This window comes from Cololabis saira, chromosome 15, assembly GCF_033807715.1.
Source record: "Cololabis saira isolate AMF1-May2022 chromosome 15, fColSai1.1, whole genome shotgun sequence".
NCBI lineage: Eukaryota > Metazoa > Chordata > Actinopteri > Beloniformes > Belonidae > Cololabis > Cololabis saira.
This window is the reverse complement of record NC_084601.1, coordinates 11,188,903-11,213,687: the sequence shown is the minus strand read 5'-3', so window position 1 is coordinate 11,213,687 and position 24,785 is coordinate 11,188,903. Positions and strand designations below refer to the sequence as shown.

The 24,785-nt window shown below is 38.7% G+C and overlaps 1 protein-coding gene across 2 annotated transcripts; it reads right to left on the bottom strand.

Annotated features, from left to right (window-relative positions):
• Positions 1–620: 620 nt before the first annotated feature.
• Positions 621–24,351, bottom strand: nup153 (nucleoporin 153). 2 transcript variants are annotated; one of them, XM_061742472.1, is made up of 22 exons: positions 24,227–24,351; positions 16,872–17,094; positions 16,455–16,730; positions 14,964–15,103; positions 14,319–14,447; positions 13,988–14,104; positions 12,646–12,690; positions 12,496–12,549; positions 10,893–11,036; positions 10,722–10,774; positions 10,347–10,479; positions 10,096–10,257; positions 9,920–10,018; positions 9,734–9,818; positions 9,542–9,643; positions 8,807–9,460; positions 8,496–8,672; positions 7,239–8,177; positions 6,458–6,883; positions 4,415–4,636; positions 4,106–4,301; positions 621–2,768 (listed from the first exon to the last, which is right to left on the bottom strand). In XM_061742472.1, the coding sequence occupies exons 1-22, from the start codon at positions 24,302–24,304 to the stop codon at positions 2,681–2,683; spliced, it is 4,542 nt and encodes a 1,513-aa protein (XP_061598456.1). In that variant the 5' UTR covers positions 24,305–24,351; the 3' UTR covers positions 621–2,680. The 2 variants fall into 2 exon arrangements, with proteins under 2 accessions (XP_061598456.1, XP_061598453.1); XM_061742469.1 differs by having other exon boundaries at positions 16,455–16,616; positions 24,227–24,330.
• Between the last annotated feature and the right edge of the window lie 434 nt (positions 24,352–24,785).

Here is a 24,785-nt window from a genome sequence, read left to right as displayed (position 1 = left end):
GACAGCATCTCAGTTTTGTAACTGTTTTAAATGATTTCCATTTTTTGTTTCATTTGATTTTAATATTTAATATATTTCATATCACACCTCTGTAAATTTTAATATTTGAAATCTTGTGCTGCCTCTTGGCCAGGACACCCTTTCAAGAGATTTTTAATCTCAATGGGCTTCTTTTCCTGGTTAAATAAAGGTTAAAAAAAAAACATTATAGACATTAATTAATTAATAAAGTGTTAATGCTTTTCATTTAAAATCCGTTTTGCCACTTCCTGTTTCATAGATTTACTACTCATTAGACTTAAGAGTTATGTAATTAATACTTGTAAGCCTGTTCTCTAATATGGTAACTGTACACATGATTTTCACAGAAATTTACTTTTATTTCTTTAAATTATCAATATACAGTTGATGGTATTTTAATGTTGATACTTCGTGAGAAGGGGAGAGGGTTTTTTAGTCTACTTCCCACCCCTTTTCATGTGCATACTGTGTATTTTTTTTTGCTTTAAATGTTATTTAGCACCATTTAGGAGTCCCACATTCACTCCCAGGCAACTACTCTTCTGAGCAGTTCATTTGTGTACCTCGCTATGTTGGTTTTCTGGTAAATGAGCTAAAACTGAATTGCAAACAATTTTATTCCTTGTAGGTGGGAGTATTTTGCACCTTAATATGCACTGAAAATGATCCAAAACAGCTCAGTGCCATTCTCATAACACACAGATCACTTTCATAACATCTTTCATCAAATAAGAACAAAATATTCTCAAAGTCAAATAATTTTTTTTTTTGTCAAACTGCTTTAGGTTACTTACAAGTTTGGTAAATAAACTGCTAGGTGTATCTTTTGTAAACTTATATTCCTGCAATACAAGCTGAAACAAACTTGTTAGGCTTCACAGACATTTGAGTTTTAACAACATATGCTGCCTGATATTTGTTTTTCATTAAATAGTAATAAGGATTCAGTCTTTTTTGTTAGTAAAACAATGTGACAAAGCTATACATGAGTAGGCTTTACAGTTCCAGAGTAGATCCATTGATCAAATAACTGCAGTATGGATACCAGTTCATCCATGAAAATCAAACTATATTTGGATAAAATCTAACACATTTAGGTTTTGTATGAAAACACCACCAGAAAAAAAACAAAACAAAAAAAAAAATCAATTCTTCTTGGTAGTTTTATTGATGGTAATTACCCATGGTTTTAATTTTATCACTCATCCAGTAATAATCATGGCTTTAAAATTAAATTGACTTCCTGATCATCCAAAGTCACCCTTGTCCATTTAAACATGCAATAGAAAAATATATACTTAATACTTTGTACAATACTGGTTTTGGTCCAAACAAAAGTGGATCAGAAAAGCCAATATACCTTTAGTCATCAAAGGCTCTCCAATTTGCATTTAATCTCCTTTTAAATGGATTCGGGCAACTTTGAATATAGGAATTTACATAAATTCTAAAGACAAAAAATGCTGAATGCGGAATCTGTAACACAAACAAAAAAATTCAACTTCACAGATTTAAAAAAAAAAAAAAAGAAAGAAAAGAAAAATCACTATTTACAGGTTTTTATAATATTTAAAGGCCAATTAAGAGAGATAAAGGAGAGGCAGAGAGAGATAAAGAGAGTATGAGGAGTCAGGAAGGAGGGATCGAGAGAGAGACAAAGTGGGCACAAAAAGCAGAGATGTGGAGCAAACCAGAGAGAAATTAAACATGTAACAAGAGTTTTGAAACTATTTTACAAAGTCCTAAAAGGAGTTGAATGAGGGCATAAGCCTCCGGCCCGGCCCATCCTCCACAGTGCATGGATGCATCGCCCCAGTTCTCAAACCCCATCCTGCTTCCTTCCTCCCCCAGTTTTGTTTTTAAACATTCATTTGCCTGCTCACCTGTGGCGGCGCCAGTTGGCAACCCAGGTGATAACTGTCGTTCAGTTTTCATACACACACCAACACACAACCTCAGCATGTACAAAGAAACCAAACACACCTCAAGTCTGTACATAAGAGGGAAAACAAAACACTCTGCATTCAACACAAAGATTACACGCTCATTCCTGTACATACAGCACACTGCACTTACAACTTATTTCTCCAATGATCCCTGCAAAGGACTGCATTTGCAGGATTACCAATGGAGATTTATCGCCCAGCTCTCCCTACCTCTCTGCATTTCACAGCTCATAATCTGATCACCCATACTAATTAATAAGTGTACACTCGCAACTCTTTATATTTGCAGTTTTTGCCTTGGTAACTTTATTACAAAAAGTCATGCCTAAAGTCTAGCAGACATTTGCCGGTGTTTAAAATATAGATATGACTTTCTTGTTTGTTTTCAACATTGATCGAGGGTTGTTTGCTTGATTGTTGTTTTTCCAAGTCAAGAGTCCAATTTCAGTCTCGTTTTTTTCCTGATGTGTATTCTTGAGGTCTCACACATTAACAGCCCTGATCTCCATGTAAAAACCTTTTAGTAACCAGCTACGCCCACAGTTAAAATCTGCCCACCTGCCTAACATAAACACAAAATGGTGATGAGCGTCAGCCCCTTTCCACTGCCGATCCAAGTTAGCGTTAGTCCAGATGAGACCGGGACCTCAGTCTTCAGTAGGGACACAGTTGAGTCAAAGTCAAGTCTTCTGTCCTGCTGAGCCCATGGGCCTCTACTTTCTACGCCGCACTGCAGTCTTGATCTTGCGCCCAGCGATTGTTTGCTGTCCAGCTGGAGAAGAAGTGAAAGCTTTCGCTGACCTGGAAGAGCAGAAACATTTGACATTAAAACAAGAGTTATTGGATGTTATTTCTGACTGTGCTTGCCATTTAACCATTCCTTCCTTAGTTGTTCTCTCCTGCTGTGCCACTACTGCAAGCTGTTCAAGAGGTATAACAATCAGATGCTAAGGGTGCATTTGAATCAGTGCCGTTTAGTCCTCTTTAAACGGATCAGTTTGTTTGCTTGGAAAGTCTGGAGGGGAGGTGTTCGTGTAGCGCGATAGCCAGGAAAAAATGTCTTGCATCACACATGAAGTGAAGATGATATAAAAGCTGTGATAGACGTGTGGAAATATCACAATGGCCTGTAAGTATTCACAAGAAGAATGAAGTTTGCAAACTAACTAGCAGCAAAGTTGTGCTGCATTAACCAATAGATGGGCTAGGAGGGGACTGTGTCATTCAGAAGGTTGGATTTGTTTGACAAAGTACAGTTTGAAAGCTTGGACTGAATGAATGTTGCAACCCTAATCAGCCAAGTCTCCAATCGTATCAAGTCTACTGGACAACTAGCTGTGAGAACAACCTGAAATTGTTGTTATACAGTAATCCCTCGCTATAACGCAGTTCCACTTTCACGGTCTGGCTGCTTCACGGATTTGCTGATCTCCGCAATATGAAGCCTTGTATAATAATTGTAAAAAATAAATAAAAAGGTTACTACTTCATGGAATTCACCTATCACAGGTTCTTTTTGGAACGTAATCCCCGCAAAAAACGAGGGATTACTGTAATTATAAAAGTTATCTCTCTCTCATATGCTCAGAGCGTGCGCCCACCAGCTCAGCCCACCTTCACCAGGATCTTCAACACCTCCCTGGCCCAGGCAGTCGTCCCGTCCTGCCTCAAATCAGCTACCATAATCCCTGTGCCAAAAAAGTCTCCCGCCACCAGCCTGAACGATTACCGCCCAGTGGCCCTCGCCCCGGTAATCACCAAGTGCCTCGAGAGACTAGTTCTTCCCCAACAGCTTTTTCCCTAAAGCCATAATCGCCCTGAACAAAATGTGAATGTCTTCAATTTCTGTTTTTGTAGACAGGATCTCAGGTCTTGATTCGACTATTCAAAAATGCACCTTAGGCTTTTTATATTATTTATATTTCTTATCTGTTTGCACTGGAAAGGTGATGCTGCTTTAATCTCACTGTACCCATGAATAGTGACAATAAAGTATTCTACTTGTCTCCACTGTATTGCCATCATACCACCATTTTGTCGTATTTCTGACATGACCTCAACATTGAGGCCATTAAACTTTATTTGTACACGTACTGATAACATACTGCATGCCTATAAAATGAGGAAATGCAACATACCCAATGTTGAATGTCGGGGGTTGTGAAAAGTTGAATCCAGCACCAGCTCCTCCCAACTGAAGAGTTACAGCGGGATTGGCAGGAGGGGCGGGAGGGGCAGGAGAGGCTGCAGGTCCCCCTCCGAAAGTAAACACACCCGTGTTGTTGTTGCTTACGTTTCCAAATGCACTAGCCCCTCCAAACTGGAAACCTCCACCTGATTCAAATATAACATTTTAAAAGTCTGGCTTTAACACATGCTGAACTAAATGTATCAATGAAAGAAGCGGTCAACGCGTCCCTGTTGATCAAACACAAATGATTACTCACTTGGAGCAGCACTAGATGTTGCTCCGAATGCGGGTGTGGAGTTGGTCTGTTGGCCAAAAACGGGTGCAGCATTTGATTTAGCCCCAAAGGCCGGAGTCTGACTAGGTGTGCCTGTGAAGGGGGATCCAAAAGGTGATCCAAATGAAGGAGGAGCTTGGTTGGCCCCAAAACCACCAGAGGGGGCTGAGCTGAACGCAAATGGGGAAGGAGCTGCAGATGTAGCTGCAAGAGAGAAAAAAAAAAAAAAAAAGGAGAAAGAATAAATTAAGTACTGAAAAACAATACAATATACTGTATTTTCTGGACTATAAGCCGCTACTTTTTTCATAAGTTTTGAACCATGCAGCTTATACAAAGGTGCGACTATTCTGTGGATTTTTCTTCCACCGCTCGGGGCGCTCTAACCGGAATTAGAATCAAAACTAAGACAAAATAAATGCAAAGAAGAATACACTACTACTTCTTTAGCAGATAGAAGTAGGTAGACGCAGATTTCAAACAGATAAATAGATAAATAAATACTGGTTATTTTATCTTGGTTCTGTCCCGTTTTAATCAGCAAAGTTGCTGCCGTGTTAAAAGACACTGTTAGGAAAGGATCTATTTAGGTACAAACATGTACATCATTTATAGTTCAAAATGGTTCTGTACTAGGGCTGGGCGATATATCGAGTATAGGCGATGTATCTCGGCTTCTACTCTGTGCGATGTACAAAATGACTATCGTGAATATTAGAATATACATTTGGTTTTAGCCACGGGCATTAAATTACAGGCTTTTCTCACTCTCTCGTCTCGTCTCTCCTTCTCTGAGACATAAAACAAGCGCACCCTGTTAGATACGTCAGTCACGTGCTGTCGTGTGTGAATCATCATTGGCCCCCGACCAGCTGCAGGTGTCGGCGCTGCTGTCCGGGACCGCCGCTCACTTCCCCGCTTTAACTTTCCCAAACTCGCCTGTTTGCGCCGTGAGCTCATCTGCGCGGTTGCTACATGCGACGGACTCTTTTCAAAGCAAACCTGTTTAGTAAAGACGGGAGGGGATGTTTTCTCCTCGCACGGCTCCGGAGACCCGAGGAGCCGCTCAGTGCGACACACGCAGCCGAGCCTTTAGGCTGATTTATGGTTCCGCGTTACACCAACGCAGAGCCTACGGCGTAAGTGCGCGTCGCCGCGTACCCTACGCCGTAGGGTACGCGTAGGTTCTGCGACGATTTAACGCAGAACCATAAATCAGGCTTTTCTCTTTCAGAACTGAGAAACGTCACCTAGTGTTGCTTAAATGTGGCCACATGAAATCAATCACTATCATCGAAATAAAGTCAAACAAGACTTTATGACGTCACATTTCTAAAAGTAAGTGAAAGTGATGCAAATTAAAGGAGGAGAGGATGAAACATTGCAGTCCCTACACCTACAATTAGTCTTAATATAAAAGGTCCTCCTGCTCAGAGCAGCTCATCCTGGTAAAACCAGCTAAAACCAGGACCAGAAGATGTTCTTAGCAGATGATCTTCAGATGTGGAGTCAGAGATGCAACGTGCACTTTCTGTTTTGAAATTACACTTTTTATGTTTATGCCACTCACTGCTTAGTAACTGTTTAATAAATACAGTTTTGGTAAATTTGACTTATTTGAAAGTTTAAAATGAGCATATATTAACGCAGTGTGAACAAGAATGTTTTAATGTAGACATATAAAATCATCATACTGGTGTGATTGTAGCATCAAAGTGTTAATTCAAGGCTAAGGCAAAATATCGAGATATATATCGTGTATCGTGACATGGCCTAAAAATATCGAGATATTAATAAAAGGCCATATTGCCCAGCCCTATTCTGTACATGTAATAAATATCTAATCTAACAACAAAAATATCTGCGGCTTGCATATCTTTTTTTTTTTTTAAATAGAGCGGATGCGGCTTGTATGCAGGTGCGGCTTATAGTCCAGAAAATACGGTATTTGGTAAATATGTAATATTTACAATTGTTAATTAAACACAAACATGCATGTTACATAACTTTAAAGACAACAATTACCTGATGTAGAAGCAGCAGCGGTTGCTGCGGCTCCAAAGCTAAAAGAGGGAGCAGCTGCAGCAGGAGCCGCAGGAGCAACAGGAGCAGCAGGACCGCCGAAGATGAAGGGCTGAGCCGGCGCTGGGGCGGGAGCAGTGTTCAGAGGGGCACTTGATGGGGCAGAAGGCTGGTTGTCTTGATTCTGGCCAAAGACAAATGTCTTAGCTGGAGCAGCATCACTGGTGGCCGTAGAAGGCTGGCCGAAAATGAAAGCGCTGGGCGCAGCAGCAAGAGCCGCAGCCGGAGCTGGCGCGGCGGTGCTGCTGTTGTTGCCGTTGGTGCCAGCGCCAAACAGACTGGGGATCGGGGATGATGAGGTGGTGGTGGTGTTGGTGGTAGGATTGTTGGCCATGAAAGAATATGATGGTTTAGGAGCAGCAGGAGAATCTATTCAGATGAAAAACATGTACATTTTAGAGTGTAACAAAGAAGAAGCTATTTCGCTAAATAAAAGCACTTTCATTTAATTAGTTATTTATACAGACGGAATTATTATTTTAGTTTTGTCATATACGTTACAGATGTACCATATATCTTTGCATAGGCACACAAAAATCTCAATGTCATCATACTGGAACTTGTTCTAAAAACAAGTTGTCAGATGAGGGCAGGAAACCTTTTCCCTCGTATAGAAAATATACATTTTCTTTTGAATGTTAAACTATAACTGAACAAAAGAAGAACACAGAAGTCATTACAAATATACATTTTTACTAAAAGCGATATAATTTCCAAGAAGTACCTGCAGCACTTTGTCCAAAGTTGAAGGTGGGCTTTGGGGCTTCTGAAGCAGATGGTTCAGTCTTTTCTGCTGGTTTACTAAAACTAAAACCTGTTTGAGCCTGTTCTGCTGGACCACCAGACTTGCCAAAGGAAAATCCTCCCAAAGCGGCAGGTGCAGGTGCAGAATCTGCATCCTTACTAGCAGCACCAAAGACAAAGTTTGATGGGGCTGGTGAGGAAGCTGCTTCCTTCTTTTCCTCTGGCTTTCCAAATGTAAATGTGGGAGCAGGTGGCTCCTTGTCTGCTTGTAATGCTCCAAATGTAGAGCTCACTTTTGGTGTGTTTGTCGTCAGACTTCGTTCACCCAATCTATCAAATACAGAGCCTGTTGTTGTAGTCGTGGTGGTAGGTGCATTAGTATTTGTTGCTGTGGTGTCATTTGATGATGTGGCATTGTCACTCTTTTCTTGTGAGGGAGGAGTGAAAGAAACAGTGGATGAAGAGGATGTGGTGGTTTCTGTTACTTCTTCTGTAGGTTTTGAAAGTCCGAAGGTGAAGCCACCCTTAGAAGAGCTACCTTCTGTGCTCGATGATCCAGTTCCAAAAACTATTCCACCGCCAACTCCAAACTTAAAACTGGAACCTGCAGCAGCAGACTGGTCTGACTTCTTGTCATCAGTAGGACCGGCTCCAAATTTGAAGCCACCAGAGGAATTACCAAATTTGAATCCTGGTGAAGCAGTAGTGTCTTTAGAAGAAGATTCTGATGAGGAGTTTCCAGATGCGATTCCAAATTTAAATCCACCTGACGGAGTTGAGGATGACTCCCAAGCTGATGATCCACTCTTGAAACCTCCTGATCCTGATGTACTGTCTGTTGTGCCAAACTTAAAACCTCCTGAAGTAGAGGTAGACAATCCTGGAGTCCCGCCAGCTAAGGAATTAAAGGAACCAAAGGCTAGAGAGTGGTAAAAACAACAAAAATAAAGAAAAAAGTTAAAAGGTGTGGATTCAGTGCAGATATTTTCAAAAAAACTCTCAGATATGATACTTTAAAAAGTAAAAATTGAGCAAACACAACTTTGGTGGCATTAATACAGCTAATGCATCAAAATATGTGGAAATCATAGGTGAATGTCTATTAAAAACAAAAAAAAAAACCAACATACTTGTTTGAACAACTTAGATTACCATTAAGACATTCAGCTTTTAAATGTTTATATTATTACTTCATATATATATATAAAAAAATGTAAATGCAGGCTGTTTTTGTTACCCTTGGGTTCAACACTCGCTCCTGGTTTTGCTGTTTGACAGGCAACACATTGTACATCGCTAGCCTTATTTTGCACAAGGCAGACGTCACACTCCCAGGCTCCCTCTGGCTTCTTGAATTTGTCTCCCAATCCAAACATTGGGGCACTGCTGGATGATGATGTGTCCGCTGTAGCTCCTGTAGAGCGGTTGAGGAAAAAGGGACGTTTATCAAAACGAACCACCTCTTTTTTTGTAAAATAAAATATTTGCTATGATCGGATGACAGAATTGAGACACTTTGACAATAAATATGGATCCTGCTCTAATTACCTGGTTTTGGAGTCATGCAGGCCACACACTTTGTGTCCCCTGCCTTGTTCTGCACCATACACGTGTCACACTCCCATGCACCCTCAGGTTTTTTGAATTTGTCTCCAAATCCACTGAAACTTGTGGAAACTGGGGGTGTTGGCGTAGATATAGTTTTATCAGCAGAAAATGGAGAGGGAAAAGTCAGTGAAGGTTTGAGCCCTGTCCCCGGTTTGGCGGTTTCACAAGCCACACACTTTACTGCATCGGGTTTGTTCACAACAAGACATGTATCGCAGTCCCAAGTTCCTGAAGGTTTGGAAAATATTGTGCCAAATCCTGTTGTGGTTGTAGTGGCAGAGCTGGTGTTTGTGCTGCTACTCTCCAAAGCAACAGAGTTGATGGATGATTGTTTACTGTCCAGAGAATTGAATGAGGAGGTGGGCTTTGGGGCCACAGAACAAACACACTTAGCGTCAGACTGCTTGTTCTGAACTGAGCATTTATCACAGCTCTTGCCTGCTGAGGCTCTGAACATAATACCAGACTCCATTGATGAAGAGCGGGAGGAAGAAGAAGTTGAAGTAGTGGACAAAGGGGCAGTGAATTGGGGTGATGTCGGCTGGGGAGTGGCATTGGAGCCTGGGGAAGTCTGAGCAACAGGAGAAGCAAAGCCTGGAAAGCACAGAGAATTAATGAACCTCCATATCAAATAAATTAAGAAAAATAAATAATGAACATAAAATAAACGCTAACCGGGCGACTTGAGAAGATCCAGCACACTGCCCTGCTTCAGGGTCTTGGCCGGTTTGAAAGGTCCTTCAAAATCCTCTGTTGTCTTGCTTGTTTGTGGCTTCACTAGTAAACACAAAAATAGACCCAAAAATGATCTCCAATGGTCCATGAAAGTTATCAGTAACTTCTCAACTGTGGGAAAAGCTCTCTTACCTAATCCTGCTATAGGTGAGGTGAGGTTTCCATTTGACATTGAGGGACCCAACTTTGCTACTGGTGCACTGAAAGTAAATTCAGGCTACAGGAGAAACAACAAAAAAAAACAAACAAGGGGTAACGTCATAAACATTAATTAAAAATTTAGGAATATGTAATTAGCCTAATAAAATATTTACTCACAGAAGTGGAAAAAGAAGGTGGGCTAGCAGCAGTGGCTTTGACAATAGGGGAGGAAAATGTAAAAGGTACACATGGTGGTGTCAAGGCCTTTGGTGGATCCTAGACGGAAACAAAAGGTCTTTTTTGTCAAAAATGTAATTATCATCATCATAGTATGAGACAGGTTTAAGACGAACCTTATTGAAGACGTTTTCCTTGGCAGGAGTAACAGCCATGGTTTTGGGGGTGGAGCTGACTGAGGGGGAGGAGATGGGAGGCGCCATGTTGAAGCTGAAGGTGGGCAGGGAGGACGTGCTGAGGGGAAGTGAAATGGCTGGGAGCGCCGGTAACTCAACCACCTTAACGTCAGAAAAAAAGGACGTCTCAAACCATAAGAAAAATCTGCTGATAATGATGACGACGACAAAAAGAACAACAAAGCTCTCACCTCATTTTCTTCAGGACATTTGGAGGGCCGGGTAGTGGTCCTCTCTCTCTTCATCTTACCCCCCCCAGTGCTGGCGCTGCTGGCTGCAGGGGTGCTGGACAGAGGATAGCTAGGGCCACCAGAACTCCTTGTGCTGTGACATGTATAACAAGTTTGGTTGGTTAAATGGACAGAACATAAATAATAAGAAAAATAAATAAAAATAATGCAGTACAAAAAAAAAGTTTGACAAAATGCTCCTTTAAAAAAAACAATAATTTGCTCAAACTATTTACATAAAACAAAACTGCCATAAGGACATTTAAAGCATCAGCAATGACACTGAATCATGACTCAAAACAGCACATTTAATAACACCAAGTGGAACTGTTTTACCTTTGAAATGGACTTGGAGTGGGTTCAGGTAGCTGTGGTGATTGTCTTGCAGGCTACAGAAATAAATTAATCAAAAACTAAATTAGACGCAGGTATGTTCTAATTATCTTTTGGCTACATTTAAATAGAAAGGAATGTGTTAATATATAAACACTACAACTGTGTCCTCACCGTCTTTTCTCTTGTGGTTCTGCCAAGAGATCGGCTCAACCCACCAGGTGTCAAAGTTGGTTTGAAGGACACCGTCCGATTTCCTAAAACTGGGGAAGCTGAAGGAACCACAAGCTTCTGTATTGGTGGGAGGGTTGAATCCATCTGAATTTAAGAAAATATAATAAATCATTAAAGGGCTGGGATATACAACTTAATTGATCCATAGAAAAAAAAGAAAAAAAAAAAACTACCAATGCTTCATTTTTGCTCTGTTGGCTATTTGTTCTATAGCAGTGCTCTTCAACCCTGGTCCTCAAGGCCTACTGCCCTGCATGTTTTAGATGTTTCCCTGCTTCAACACACCCTGATAAACTGTGTCACCAACAGACTTGTGCAGACCTTGATGACATGCATTAATTAGGATCAGATGAGTTGATGCAAGGCAGCATCTATAACATGCAGGACAGTGGGCTCCATGGAGCAGGGCTGACGACCACTGTTATATTTTGCAGACCAACACAGTGATCAAAAATCCACATTATGCCATTGTATTTAAGTATTATCCACTGTCTCAATATAATCATCAATTCTGGTTTAAAAAAAATCCACTTAATAAATTGCAAGACCCGTTTAACACAAGTGTTGCTTGGTTTTGATGTGTTGAAGGTTCCCACTCATCAAATATGGCCATCATGATTTGACTAATTAAGATAAACTATACAGGTAAACATAAGCATTCTAAGATATTGAGCATGAATAAACTAAATTTAAAATGGTAAACTAAATTAATCTTGAAACTGGATCTATTACACTGTTTGTACAATGAGTACTTAAAACAAATTTTCAGCTACAAAACAACAAGTTTGACTAAAGACCGTTTAGGTTTAAAAGAAAAAAAAAGAAAAAAGAACATTTAGGTTATAGATTAACCATATTTTGTAGCCTGTAGTAAAAAAAAACATCAGTCAACAAATCTAAGTGGAATATAATTGAATTATAGCTGGACTGTATTTAATTAAATTAATTAGACTGAACTTGTTTACTTTCTCTGTCAATCAGCTTAAGATGACATTTGTTGTGAATGGTAATTATATGAATCTACTGAACTGAATTGTTGAGGAAAACCAGCTAAACAAAAAAACATCCCACTTTCATGGTGACTGTGTGGGACTTGCAATGGCCAATAAACAATTTCCTTATCATCTATAGAGCAGCTGTCACAGCTGAGAATGCGAGATCTTCACTCCAGACTCCACAACTGGCACAACTGAACAATGATCACACTTCAAGAGCCAATTTTATTTTGCAGGCTCTTTGCCCACTACTCTTGTCAACACGTGCACCCTGAACAGCTGGAGAAAGTCTGCCTGTGCACATTAAAGTAGCTAACAGCCAATCGCATGTCCGGAAGACACAACACAAGTGTTTCTGGGTGTGCACAATGATACCCCTGTTCAAATCATAGCACAACTGAGGGCAGACACTAATGACTTACAGTTGCTAATCTCTATACAAGCAGCGAGGTAATGGCAACATGTAACATTTGAACAAAATCAGAAAAGAAAAGCTAAATGTCAAAAGTTCTGCGTATATTTAAAAATATACAAATACAGGAACTTACCCGTTTCTTTTTGGACTGGACATGTGAAATATCCAGATTTGTGTCATCCACCGACTGCAAAGACAGTTTTTAATCAAATACATGTTTCTGCAGTATACACCACCTAGCCATACAAATATTTATAATTTTTTTATATATATAATAACTTACTGGTGAGAAGTTAGATGCGGCTGCTGCTGGGATTCTTTTAGCATCCTGTTGATGAATAAAAATTGCCGTTTATTTTTAAAGAAAACAAAAACTGGACATAAACCACAACAGCTCATTCAAAATACTGTGTCAAGTGTCAGGATGTTAAAGTAGCTCTGTGCAAATTGTGCCTTTGTATATACTTGAGATTTTCTACTGAGCTTTTTCTCTTTTGAAATTATGATTTCTGAAACACTTTTTAATGCTGGTTTGGAAGCTGTTATGCTTTGTTCATTTCTGCTGGTCCCTCTGGGACTCTTTAGATTTGTTACACATTGCAATGAATATGGAAGTTGTTTACATAGCTGACAACGCCTTTAAAAAATATCCAGCTAATGACAACAAGACCCCAAATGTGCACATTTATCATTGTGGGGAGTGTGAGATCAATGGATTGCAAAACAGACAACCCTGTAGTGCCGATAGTGGATGGGGAGACAGCAGGAGCACTGTGTTTTCATGACACATGGCTGCAAGAGCATGCAGACCCTAGTAGGGGTGGGCAAAAATATTGATATGGCAATATATCGCGATACATAGTCTCCCGATACGATATCGATATTCAATGTATGTATCGCGATATATTGCCGTATCAATATTTTTGCTCACCCCTAGTTGCACTTTATTTTGTGATTTCAGTGTGGGTGAGACGCTGCATTTTATTTTTGTCATTTTAAGTCAGGGGCAAGTAGCTGTACTGTATTTTTGTGATTTCAATTTCAGTGTGGGTGAGACACTGCATTTTATTTTGAGTATTTTGTATCAAAGAATAATGCACACACTGCACTTTTCATTGTGTGTTTTTTCATGCAAATATGTTGCATAATAAAAATGGAAAGTTTGAATTACATTGTTTTAACTCAGTCTGTCCAATGCATTATCACTATCATCTGATGTACATATATACAACTTGGATTTTAAGATGTGTAATGCATTTTTAAATTTTTCGGTGAACTATGTAGAATATCGCGATATATCGCATAATCAGGATATCGCAATTTGTATCGTATCGTGGCTCAAGTATCGTGATGCGTATCGTATCGTGAGGTCCTTCCCAATACCCACCCCTAGACCCTAGGTTAGGGGATTTTTGATGATAAAGGCATTCATAAAAAAGAAAAAAAGAAAAATAAAGATCAAACTTGAAACAGACCAGAAGAAGTGGAGTGGGGGGGATTGCAGTATTTTTTAGCATTAGTTGTCAACAGATCTTGGGCTATTAACCATGAGGCAACGTGTCTGTATACCAGACAGAGAGTTCACCTGAGCAACAGTCAAATCTCATGTGCATCTGTTTACTCACAGCAAGTGGGCTGGACATCCGCTCCAAGGACTGCAGGATGCGTCTTGCAGTGGCGCTGGTCACCCCGCAGGGCTGAGCCCCAGCAGGCTTGGCCTTGATCTGTCTTCTCACTGGAGCCTACATATCAGATGTGTTTATTTGTTAATATAATTAAATTAATAGCACACAAAGGGTAAACTATGACATCAATGTCAGAAACTGCTTACCGACAAATCAGAATAGTGGATATTAAGATTTGATATAAAATTAAGTTTGATTAAGTGCCATTTCTTTTCTTAATTCAAATGTTAGCATCATCCGTGGCAACCTTGCATGAACCGTAACTGCTCACCTGGTAAGGTGTTCCTGGACGACCGCGGGAGCTCCTGAGGGCAGCGGCCCCACCGTACACGGTCTTCCCAGGGTAGAAGGGGGAGTCCCCAAGCTGGCTGGAGTTCAGCACTGTGCTGTTTAAAGATGACTGGAAGACATTTTCATATAAAATGAGTTTAAGGTCAAAGTTCACTTTTTTCAGAATTTCACAAATATAGTGGTCTTGTCAAATATCACTGTTTGATGTTTAATATTTTTGAATTATACATGAAATAAGGATATCAAGGCAGCAAAATGTAAGACATGAAACTGAAAACATCTCCAACAGCCTTCAACATTAAATTATTTCTGCTACCTGTACTCAAATGAATATTCTTGCTTAGCCAGTCTATTAAAATTACATTTATTAGAAGTCAATTGTACTGATATTGTCACCATCTTTTTCTTTAAAAATAAATAAATACATAAAATAAATTACTTTTAAAATCACAGTGAGCACATAATCACTACTCATTATTTCCTGGCTGGTATCTGGCATTCTACCAGATAATTAAATCTAAATTTATAACCCTGCTCACACATAATCTATCATCTAACACCCTTTTACCATTTTAGGGCTGCAAGCTAAATCACAAAGCACATTAATGAACAAGGAAGTACTCACGTTGGAGGAATTTCCAAAGACAGACAGGTTGAAAGAAGGCCTTTTCAGGCTTGATTGGGAAGGCTGAGGTGCAGAGTTTGTTCTGTCCATCTCCGGGGACCAAAGCTGAGGAAGTGATGCAGTTTTGGAGGTGGGGACATCTGAAAGGAAAAATATAATGAAATCACCTCAATTTTCTTTTTTAAATGAGAACCAGTGAACATTTTGTGCCAAACTCTTGACATTCCATGAAATCTGTACATCTGTAAAGTAATAAATATGATTTGTAATTGTTTAATAGCTTTGCCTGGAAAAGAAAGGTAGAAGCTGAATCAGAAAAAAATATCTGATTTCTAAGCACCAGTATAGCTTCATGCCAGGAATGGGTGTTAGAGATTAAGTGTTTGCTGTGAGAATGCTGATGGAGAAGAATAGAGAAGGTCAGACCGAATTGCACAGACTTTGTAATAATTGTAATTTGTAATATGTGATTCGCCTGGTTCCATTGGCAAGGCTTACAAGATGGTAATAAGACAAGTCGTTCTCCGTGGCTTGGAGATGCCAGCACTGACCAAGACATGAGAAGCAAAGCTGGAAGAGGCAGAGTGAAAGATGTGAAGATTTTTTTTTTTTCTTTAGAAATGATGAGTTCAGACGGAATTAAAAACATGAACAGGGTTAGATGCCTTGGGATCAGGAGGCTGGAGATGGAGCTGTGAGCTAGAAGAAGAATGAAAAACCAAAGAAAAGATTTTCTGGATGTGGGGAAAGACATGGAGTTGGTTTGTATGGCAGAGGGAGATGCAAGATGAAAAGAGGTGATCTGCTGTGGTGAACCCTAGAGGAAAAACCCAAAAGAAAATGATGATGATGTGGTTGGACTGTCCATGTCATCCTATTCAGTCTCAGACAACCAAACAGATTCCTGAACAAAGTTAATCTCACATGTAATGTCGTTTTGCACTTCTATACAGTCAGAAACAAGATGTGAATACTGAATGTTTTCATTCCAACTATTCACCCATTGACATGAAGTTCTAGCCAAAGTTATTTTAACATGTCCAGTCCTGTGAGTTGGTGAATACTGTAATATAAAACATTGAAGTGATTTTTTCTTCTTCTTGTAAATCCTGAAGACTCATACTTAATATCTAATTCATTCAAAGTAAAAATAAAAAAACAAACAATTATGAATGCTCATGCGTGGGCAGTGGTTTTGAGTCTAAACAATATTTTAAACAATAGTCAGAATAGTTTTAACAAAACTTGCACAACAATGATCCATATACTGATATTCAAAATCTAACTGATTCCCCTCTGGAGTAAATTCCTTGGTTACTGGAAAATTTTTTAATTCAATTTACTCATCACTATGGAGGGGAACAGCAACTTACAGATTTCCTGTCAATACTGGAAGTTAAGAATGATTATATCAAGTACAAAATGTCATAATACAATGAAACAGTAACGTATTACAATGCTTAAGCTTCTACAAAAATATTCTGCCTTTACCCTTGTCAGATGCACGAGAGGAGAATCCGCTTGTGGTGGAGATGTTATCATCTTCGTGTTGCGAGAGGTTGTCCTTGATTTCCTTAACTAAAGAGAAACCCGTGGAAAAAGGCCCAGGAGCCGAGGAGGTGGACGGCTGGGTGAAGAGGCTGCTGGAGGTTCCTATGGTTGGGGAGGAAGCATCCAGCGGAGTAAAGTGGAGGTGAGAGCGACTCAAAGGAGGTCGTAAAAGCACATACTCCTGAAAGTTCAGGGATGCACGGCTAGTTGAGGGCTCTGTGCAAAAAGGAAAGTTACAGGTAAGCATAGCTTTAAACCTGGGAAATGAGAAACTGTTTAGACTCAAATATTACGCAATAGATACAAGACACACCACCAAACGTTTCAGATGACCTAAGAAATGGAAAAGCTCCTCACCTGTGGTACTGGTGCTTGGCTCTGGAGAGTCACGCCCGTCAAAGGGAGGAGGTTCCTCCTCACTGCCATTCGGAGGAGGAGGAGGGAGAGGCGGCTGGCAGTTCTGGTCTGGGCCTTGGGCTCCATCTGCTTCAGGACCATCTTCATTCTTGAAGTATTTCTGCAGCCAGGAAGGAACGATGCTCTTCACTGTGTCTGTCACTCGACTGATGATGCCTGACTGCTGCAGATTAAAAAAAAAAAAAAAAAGGAGGAGAAGGAGAAGACTTTAAGATGGTAATCAATGAGATCAGCATATATAGCCAAAACAAAGCACCTTCAACTCAAGGCTTTATTTATACTATCAACAGAATCATCCCTTGACAAGCCTAATATATGAACAATATGAAAAACTTAAAACAATTCAAATGACTTAATTAGCCTGTTAATTAACTGCTTCTCCAAAGTAGATACCGATATCAATCTATAAATTCATCTTTACATTTAAAATAATTTGTAAAATAAACTGTAGTTTGGTGAAAATTTATATTTTAGCAACTTTGGCCGAACTATTACAAAACATTCCTGGTTCTTCAAATTATTTTTTCATTTATTCACTATTGCAATTTAGGCAGCACAGTACTTCATAAGCAACTTTTGGATACACTAGATATATTATATTAGATATTACAGAAAGTCAAATGGCTGAAAGAAACATATACTGTGATTACACGATAATCTAAACATTTCAAATATGAATTAGGTGAACTGGACCGACGCCGATGTCAAATCACACAAAACAAAGAATTGCTCAAGAAAGAATTTGACAAGAATCTGAGATATATATGGAAACAAAATATTCAAGTCTTATGCATAACAAAAAAATACATCTGTTTAATCTTTCACGTTTGAGGATGAAAGGTATTCACAGCTTAAGTCAAATGTTTTAAAATTATATTAATTAAATTCATTAACAGGACAAAAGGTGTTAACAGAATTATTACTAAGTGCTATGAATGCCATTGTTTTGTCATTAATGTCTTTAACACTTTTGCTGTCACAAGAAAATATTTTACAGCTTTCAAACAGACACTGATTCAGCAATGATGTTACCATCCACTACTACAGAGAAAGATAAGCACACTGCCTTAGACGTTAGCTCTGATGTGGTGCTATTAGTGCTAATTTCCAGCGAGGCGGACCCTGGGCCATTTTCGGGTCCTAACAGTAAGGCGTGGCAGTTAAAACGATGAGTGCAACACAACCCCTTTTTTAAAAAGGTGCTACAGTGTCCATTACTTCATTGGATTTTGTTTATTTTCGGTTGGGTAAATATAATGCTATTTTTGCCCCATTTTGTCTGATAATTTATGTCTGGTAAATATTAGAACAGCAGTATTACGACTACGTACTACTAATTAACAGACTTGCATCTTCCAAAAAACAAAGGATGAGCTTGGTAAGGTAAAAAACTAGGTCAGTCACTGTGTACATGTATATGCAATGCTGACCAAGTGATGCTGAGCTGCACTGATGTGAGGGCTAATTTTGGAGGAATCCACACCATCTTTCCAACAACATGTACCGTAATAAGAATAACCACAGTCCTAATATTTAGATAACTCTAAAGCTCCCTTCTGTAAACCCACCACCTCTCGCCAATAAGCAGAAAATTGCATTCAACACAGAGAGCACTTCTTTGGTGATCACTGGCAACACAAAATATATGCCAGAAACAAAATTGATTACACGATCATTTTAACTAATTTAAGCAAAGATGAAATTGAGAGAAAATCTGTGTAAAACATTTGAGAGGTTTGTGCCTCCAGTCATACCAAAACAAAAACAATTTATTCATGTTATTTCTCTAGCTCTGGTGTTATGAAGTCTTTGACATATTCAGATTAAAACGGTTCTGTGTTAATGAGACAGGACAAATTAGATCAATGTGTTAGTTAACTTAAGCACCTCAACATGTATGTATGTATGCGTTTCAGAACCCGATAAAAGCCACAAGTTTCATGCTTCCTGCTTATCTATGGTATACACCTGTGGGCTACAATGTACTTTACTGTAAGTGAAAATACACACAATTTTAACAAAACAAGTGAAATTATCCCCACACACCAACTTAAAAATGCCCTGGTCATTCATTTTTAGAACATGCTGGTTCTATTTATGCAGAAGAGGAGATGCTTAAGTCTTCTTACCAATACCACAGATAATACCAGTATAACTCTTACTGTTAAAACCAGGGGATTATATCACTTTTTTACTCATATATAATTTAGCTTGTTCTTAAACCAGTTTCACAAATTTAACATTCAATAAAACACATTTCTTTAAAACTGTCTTAAAAAAGCAAACCTATAATCATGCACCTTTACACCAGTTAAAAGCTGTGGAGCAGGGTTAATGTAGGGCTGGGCGATATATCGAGATTTTAATATATATCGATATATTTTCAAACGCGATATGGTACGAGACAATATCGTTTATATCGAGAAAAAAAAAAAAAAAAAATTTACATTTTTTTTTTTTTATGATTTTGATATAGCTTATTTTGTGACAAATTGACTTGAATGTTTTATTTGAGATTTGCACAAATGTTTTGTTATTTGCACAACTGTCAACCTCAGTGGAAAAGTCTGCCTGTTACTGTCTACATTGTATTAATTGCACAGTGTATTTTCATTTAATGGTTATGCAGGAAAGGGATATTTGTTTTATTTTATTCAAGAAGCATTTTTATTCTATATATGCAGGCAGTTTATTTTTATTTCATTTGTTTTATACATTTTGATATTGTGCAGACCTCTGTTAATAAATGTACCTGTGTGACATTTGGCACGAGGCTTTGTATTAAAACTGACTGTTTTTTTAAGGGTTTGCCTCAGAAAAAAATGAAGCTAACAGAGATGCTATGCTATAATGCTTTGGGGGAAACCCCAATTAAGGCACAGAAAAAATAGAGATATATATCGAGTATCGCCATTTAGCTAGAAAATATCGAGATATGACTTTTGGTCCATATCGCCCAGCCCTAGGTTAATGTAACCTTTATGCCATACAAATAAGAACAGTTCATTCTGAGAATATACCTTTCATTGTTACAACTTGCAAGTGGTCACTTAATTTGAATTGAGAGAACAAAAGTGAAATTACCACGTCTTTAAAATCTCTCACATTTTAGCATTCTGTGGCTTGTACTAAGGGTCTTAAGAAATTCTAACCAACTTTTAAACACGATTTGGATCATTTTTTTCTTTTCTTTTTTGGATTTTGCTATAGTTTTCAAATAACTTTAAAACACATTTAAATATGTACAATGGAGTCAATATACAAATACAGAAATATAAATCTGCTATCAAATAGACAACATAGGGAAGCACAATTCAAGCCATATTCTTTAATTCTTCATCCAATATAGATTAATTGTTGGTATAAATGTTATCTTTTTTCACTTCATAACCATTTGTGACCTGGAGAAAATACCTTCTCATTAAATTGTTACCTATACACAGTAATCATTGGGTTACTTACTGATGAAGTAGGTGTGCTACTAAAAAAAACATGATGACATTCTAAGGTAGCAGCAAGACAACTTACATGACTCTGTACACACAACAGTAAGATCATACACACATACATATGGGTTAGTACATTCCTATCAACAAATGCAAACTAAGAGAGTCACAAAGATCACGTCAAAACTCAGCATGTCCAACAATTACACAAAAATCAGCTTTTGAAAGTTTGTTAACTTAGGCCAATTTCATTATAATCATATCATAACGTAACTAAGTTTGGCTGGCTAAATGGTATATACGGTCAGGTGTCTAGGTAAATGTGAATGAATGAATAAATAAATATACCAGAGATAAACAAACCTTCGACTCCAACTGGTATTCTTATACAAGTTAGCATGCTACGCCTATTTCTATAACTACAATATAAAGCTGGATGTCACACTAATGAACGAGTAGAACGCTGCCGCCAGATTCCTTACAAACACCAGGAAACTGGACCACAATACACCGGTCATGAAATCACTACACTGGCTTCCAGTGAGTCAAAGGATAGAGTTTAAAATCTTACTGCTGGTCTACAAAGACCTGAATGGTCTTGGACCAAAACACATGCTGGATCTGTTAGTTCCTATGAAGCTCCCAGACCCCTGAGGTTCATCTGGATCTGGTTTGTTGTGTTTCCCAAGAACAAGAACCAAGCAAGGTGAGGCAGCGTTCAGTTATTCTGCTCCTCACCGGTGGAACAAACTTCCTGTAGACCTGAGGTCTGCTCCAACTGTAGATCCTTTAAATCAGGCCTAAAAACATCACTGTTTACTGAAGCGTACTCTTAAATTAAATACTTACCTGCTGTACTCCACTGCCCTTACTTTTTCAAAACTTGTGCTTTTTATTATTTTACCTCTTTTCTTGTCATTTTATTTGTTGTTTACTGTTTAATTGTGTCTTGCCGCTTTTATTGTTGATGTTTTAGAGAGATTGTCCTTTATTCCTCCCTCAATGGGGAAATTCTCTTTGTGCAACAGCAGTACACTCAACACACACATGCAGCGAAAGAAGGATGAAAAAAGTAAAATAAAAAAATATAATTACAAATATAAACAGTATACATTACATTGGAATGAAAATAAAAGTAGTGCACAAAAAAGCAGGTAGGATGTGGATGAGGTATAAAGATACTGCATATCTTGTTACACAAACACACGATGTAAAGCACTTCGAATTACCTTGTGTTGAATTGTGCTATCCAATAGGGCTGGGCAATATTTCGAATATACTCGATGTATCGCAGCTTCTACTCTGTGCAATGTACAAAACGACTATATCGTGAATATTCGAGTATACATTGTCATGTGTTTGCTTTTAGCCGCGGGCATTAAATTACAGACTTTTCTCTCTTTCTCGTCTCGTCTCTCCTTCTCAGAGACATAAAACAAGCACACCTACTTACATAGTCAGTCACGTGCGTTTGACTAAGTTGTGATTTCCCCCCTTTTGCATGAAAATTTAAAATGAGCATATATTAATGCAGTATGAACAAGAATGTTTTAATGTAGACATATAAAATCATCATACTGGTGTAATTGTAGGCATCAAAGTGTTAATTCAAGGCTAAGGCAAAATATCGAGATATATATCGTGTATCGTGACATGGCCTAAAAATATCGAGATATTAATAAAAGGCCATATCGCCCAGCCCTACTATCCAAATAAACTTGCCTTGCCCTTAACTAGTAAAAAACATTACCGTTTACTGAAGCGTACTCTTAACTTAAATACTTACCTGCTGTACTCTAATGCCCTTACTTTTTAACAACTTGTGCTTTTTATTATTTTACTTCTTTTCTTGTCATTCTATTTTTTGGTTACTGTTTAATTGTGTCTTGCTGCTTTTAATGTTGATGTTTTAGAGAGATTGCCCTTTATTCCTCCCTCAATGGGGAAATTCTCTTTGTGCAACAGCAGTACACTCAACACACACATGCAAAGAAGAAGAAAGAAGACACAAAGAAGGATGGAAAAAAGTAAAAAATATATATTTACAAATATAAACGTATAAAGTATATACAGGACTGTCTCAGAAAATTTGAATATTGTGATAAAGTTCTTTATTTTCTGTAATGCAATTAAAAAAACAAAAATGTCATACATTCTGGATTCATTACAAATCAACTGAAATATTGCAAGCCTTTTATTATTGCTGATCATGGCTTACAGTTTAAGATTAAGATTCCCAGAATATTCTAATTTTTTGAGATTGGATATTTGAGTTTTCTTAAGCTGTAAGCCATGATCAGCAATATTAAAATAATAAAAGGCTTGCAATATTTCAGTTGATTTGTAATGAATCCAGAATGTATGACATTTTTGCATTACAGAAAATAAAGGACTATCAGAATATTCTAATTTTCTGAGACAGTATATTGGAATGAAAATAAAAGTAGTGTAAAAAAAGTAGTGCAAAGAAAAAAGCAGGTAGGATGTGGATGAGGTATAAAGATACTGCATATCTTGTTACATAAACACACGATGTAAAGCACTTGGAATTACCTTGTGTTGGATTGTGCTATACAAATAAACTTGCCTTGCCCTTACCTAGTACAACACAAGTTGGCTTTCTGGTTTTGAAAAGCTGACATTTTTACCCCAAAACCCGCAATTTTCTGGGAAATGATCCGTTCATATGCTCCAGGTAAGTGGATGTGGTGTCTCTCCAGCCCAGTCTTCCATGTTTATGTTCACCATGTTTAGTTTAGTTTATTTCGGTCATGACATCACAAAAAGAAATAAAAATGACAACAAGAAAACAAATACACTGTTCAAAGAAAACATTACAAAAAAGTTTCCAATATACAAATAACATCTAGACCGAAAAAGGTGTAGGCTGAAGCAAAGCTTATTATTTGCCTACCCTCAAAAAGATTAATTCAAGTAGTGAAATAAAAGCAAGTAGTAAGAGAAAAGACTGCCAGTAAAACAAATTGCCTCCATGGGGATAACAAAAATTCCTCAAGAAATAAAAAAAAAAAATTAAAAATAAAAAAGGTGCAGTCTACATGTTACCTTCATCTTTAAAAAATCTAATAAAATCACCAATTAAATAAATACCCAACTCAACATAGCAAGCATCACCACTCATTAATTTGATAAAAAGAAATCATCCTTCTTCTCAATGTTTTTTTTAAATAAGGTTAAGGTTCTACATAATGTCAAATCCCCATCTAATTTATTCCATACATCCACCTGCTCTGCAGCTCTGTTCACATTAACAGTAGTTTTCAGGCTGAACTCCCTCATGATGAACCAGCCGGCCATGTGGGCTCCATCAGCCCAGCCTGCTGCGACATCACACCGACCCACACCGGCTTAAATGTTCCCCCGCGACCCTTTCACACAACCCGCCACATGTGCACGGACCTGTCCCTTAAAAACCCCCCTACCGTGTCAGTTTACCGCGCTGAGCAGAACCAGAGACAACAATACGCTGCTCGCAGCTGCTAGTCTGCTAGCTCGCTGTAGCCGTGTCGGCTGCTGCTGGAAAACACCGCTTCCTCCACTTCCACAACAATTACGGCTTTACGAGGCGCTTCCCTCGCGGTGGTATTCATTGTAGAGCGGTTTAAAGAGTCAAACCAAGCAGGAGCCCTGGTTTGACCTGTCAGGTCCGGCGGACTTAGCTCCGCTGCGAGCCGACCTGCTAGTTAGCACGCAGCAGCGTGGAGGCCGCTAGCAGCAGGCCGGGAAAGGTCTCCAAAAACAATAACAACCACTGGGGAATAATGGCACCGTGGCCACTGCCATATACTCCATGTGGACTTTTGAAGTTAAGACTTTTACTTGATTTACCTGTTTGCTCTTGGCGTAAGGTTTAGAAGCAATGTGATATCTCCTGCTTCTGATTTTCCCTCCACCCGTGGCCGCCATGGCTCTCTCGTCTGCTGGCTGCTGTTTCGGCGCCGGATAGCTGTCATCCAACACGGCGGCCGCCCCCCGAGGCATGCTGGGAAATGTAGTCCCCGGACCTAACAAAAGATACAGGTTCCCACCGTTCCCACACATACAGGGTTGACAACCGTCTCTTGAAAAACGGAATCGTCCCGTATTGAGCTGAAAAGGGACGCACTTTGTCCCGCATTACTCTGAGAGGCAAAAATAGTCATAAAATGCCAATGGAAAATGGCATTTGATTTATTTATTTTTATTTTTGTACATGTAAAAAAAAAAAAAAAACAATACTTCATGAGAAGTTTAAGAAAACAAAACAAAGAATTTCATCCTTTAAAACTTGCTATCTTGATTTACATGTGCCAAAAAAGGAGTAGGAAGAAGTGTAAACTTATTTAGTCCTGCCCCCATTCACTGATCATTTAACCTGTATTTATAAATATTCACACACTGTACTCAC

Coding starts and splice junctions, on each gene's coding strand:
- nup153 (XM_061742472.1), bottom strand. CDS start 24,304: ATGGCGGCCACGGGTGGAGGGAAAATCAGAAGCAGGAGATATCACATT. Junction 14,105..14,318: donor GTCCAGGAACACCTTACCAG/GTGAGCAGTTAC, acceptor TCTGATATGTAG/GCTCCAGTGAGAAGACAGAT. Junction 4,302..4,414: donor AACATCTAGTGCTGCTCCAA/GTGAGTAATCAT, acceptor TATTTGAATCAG/GTGGAGGTTTCCAGTTTGGA.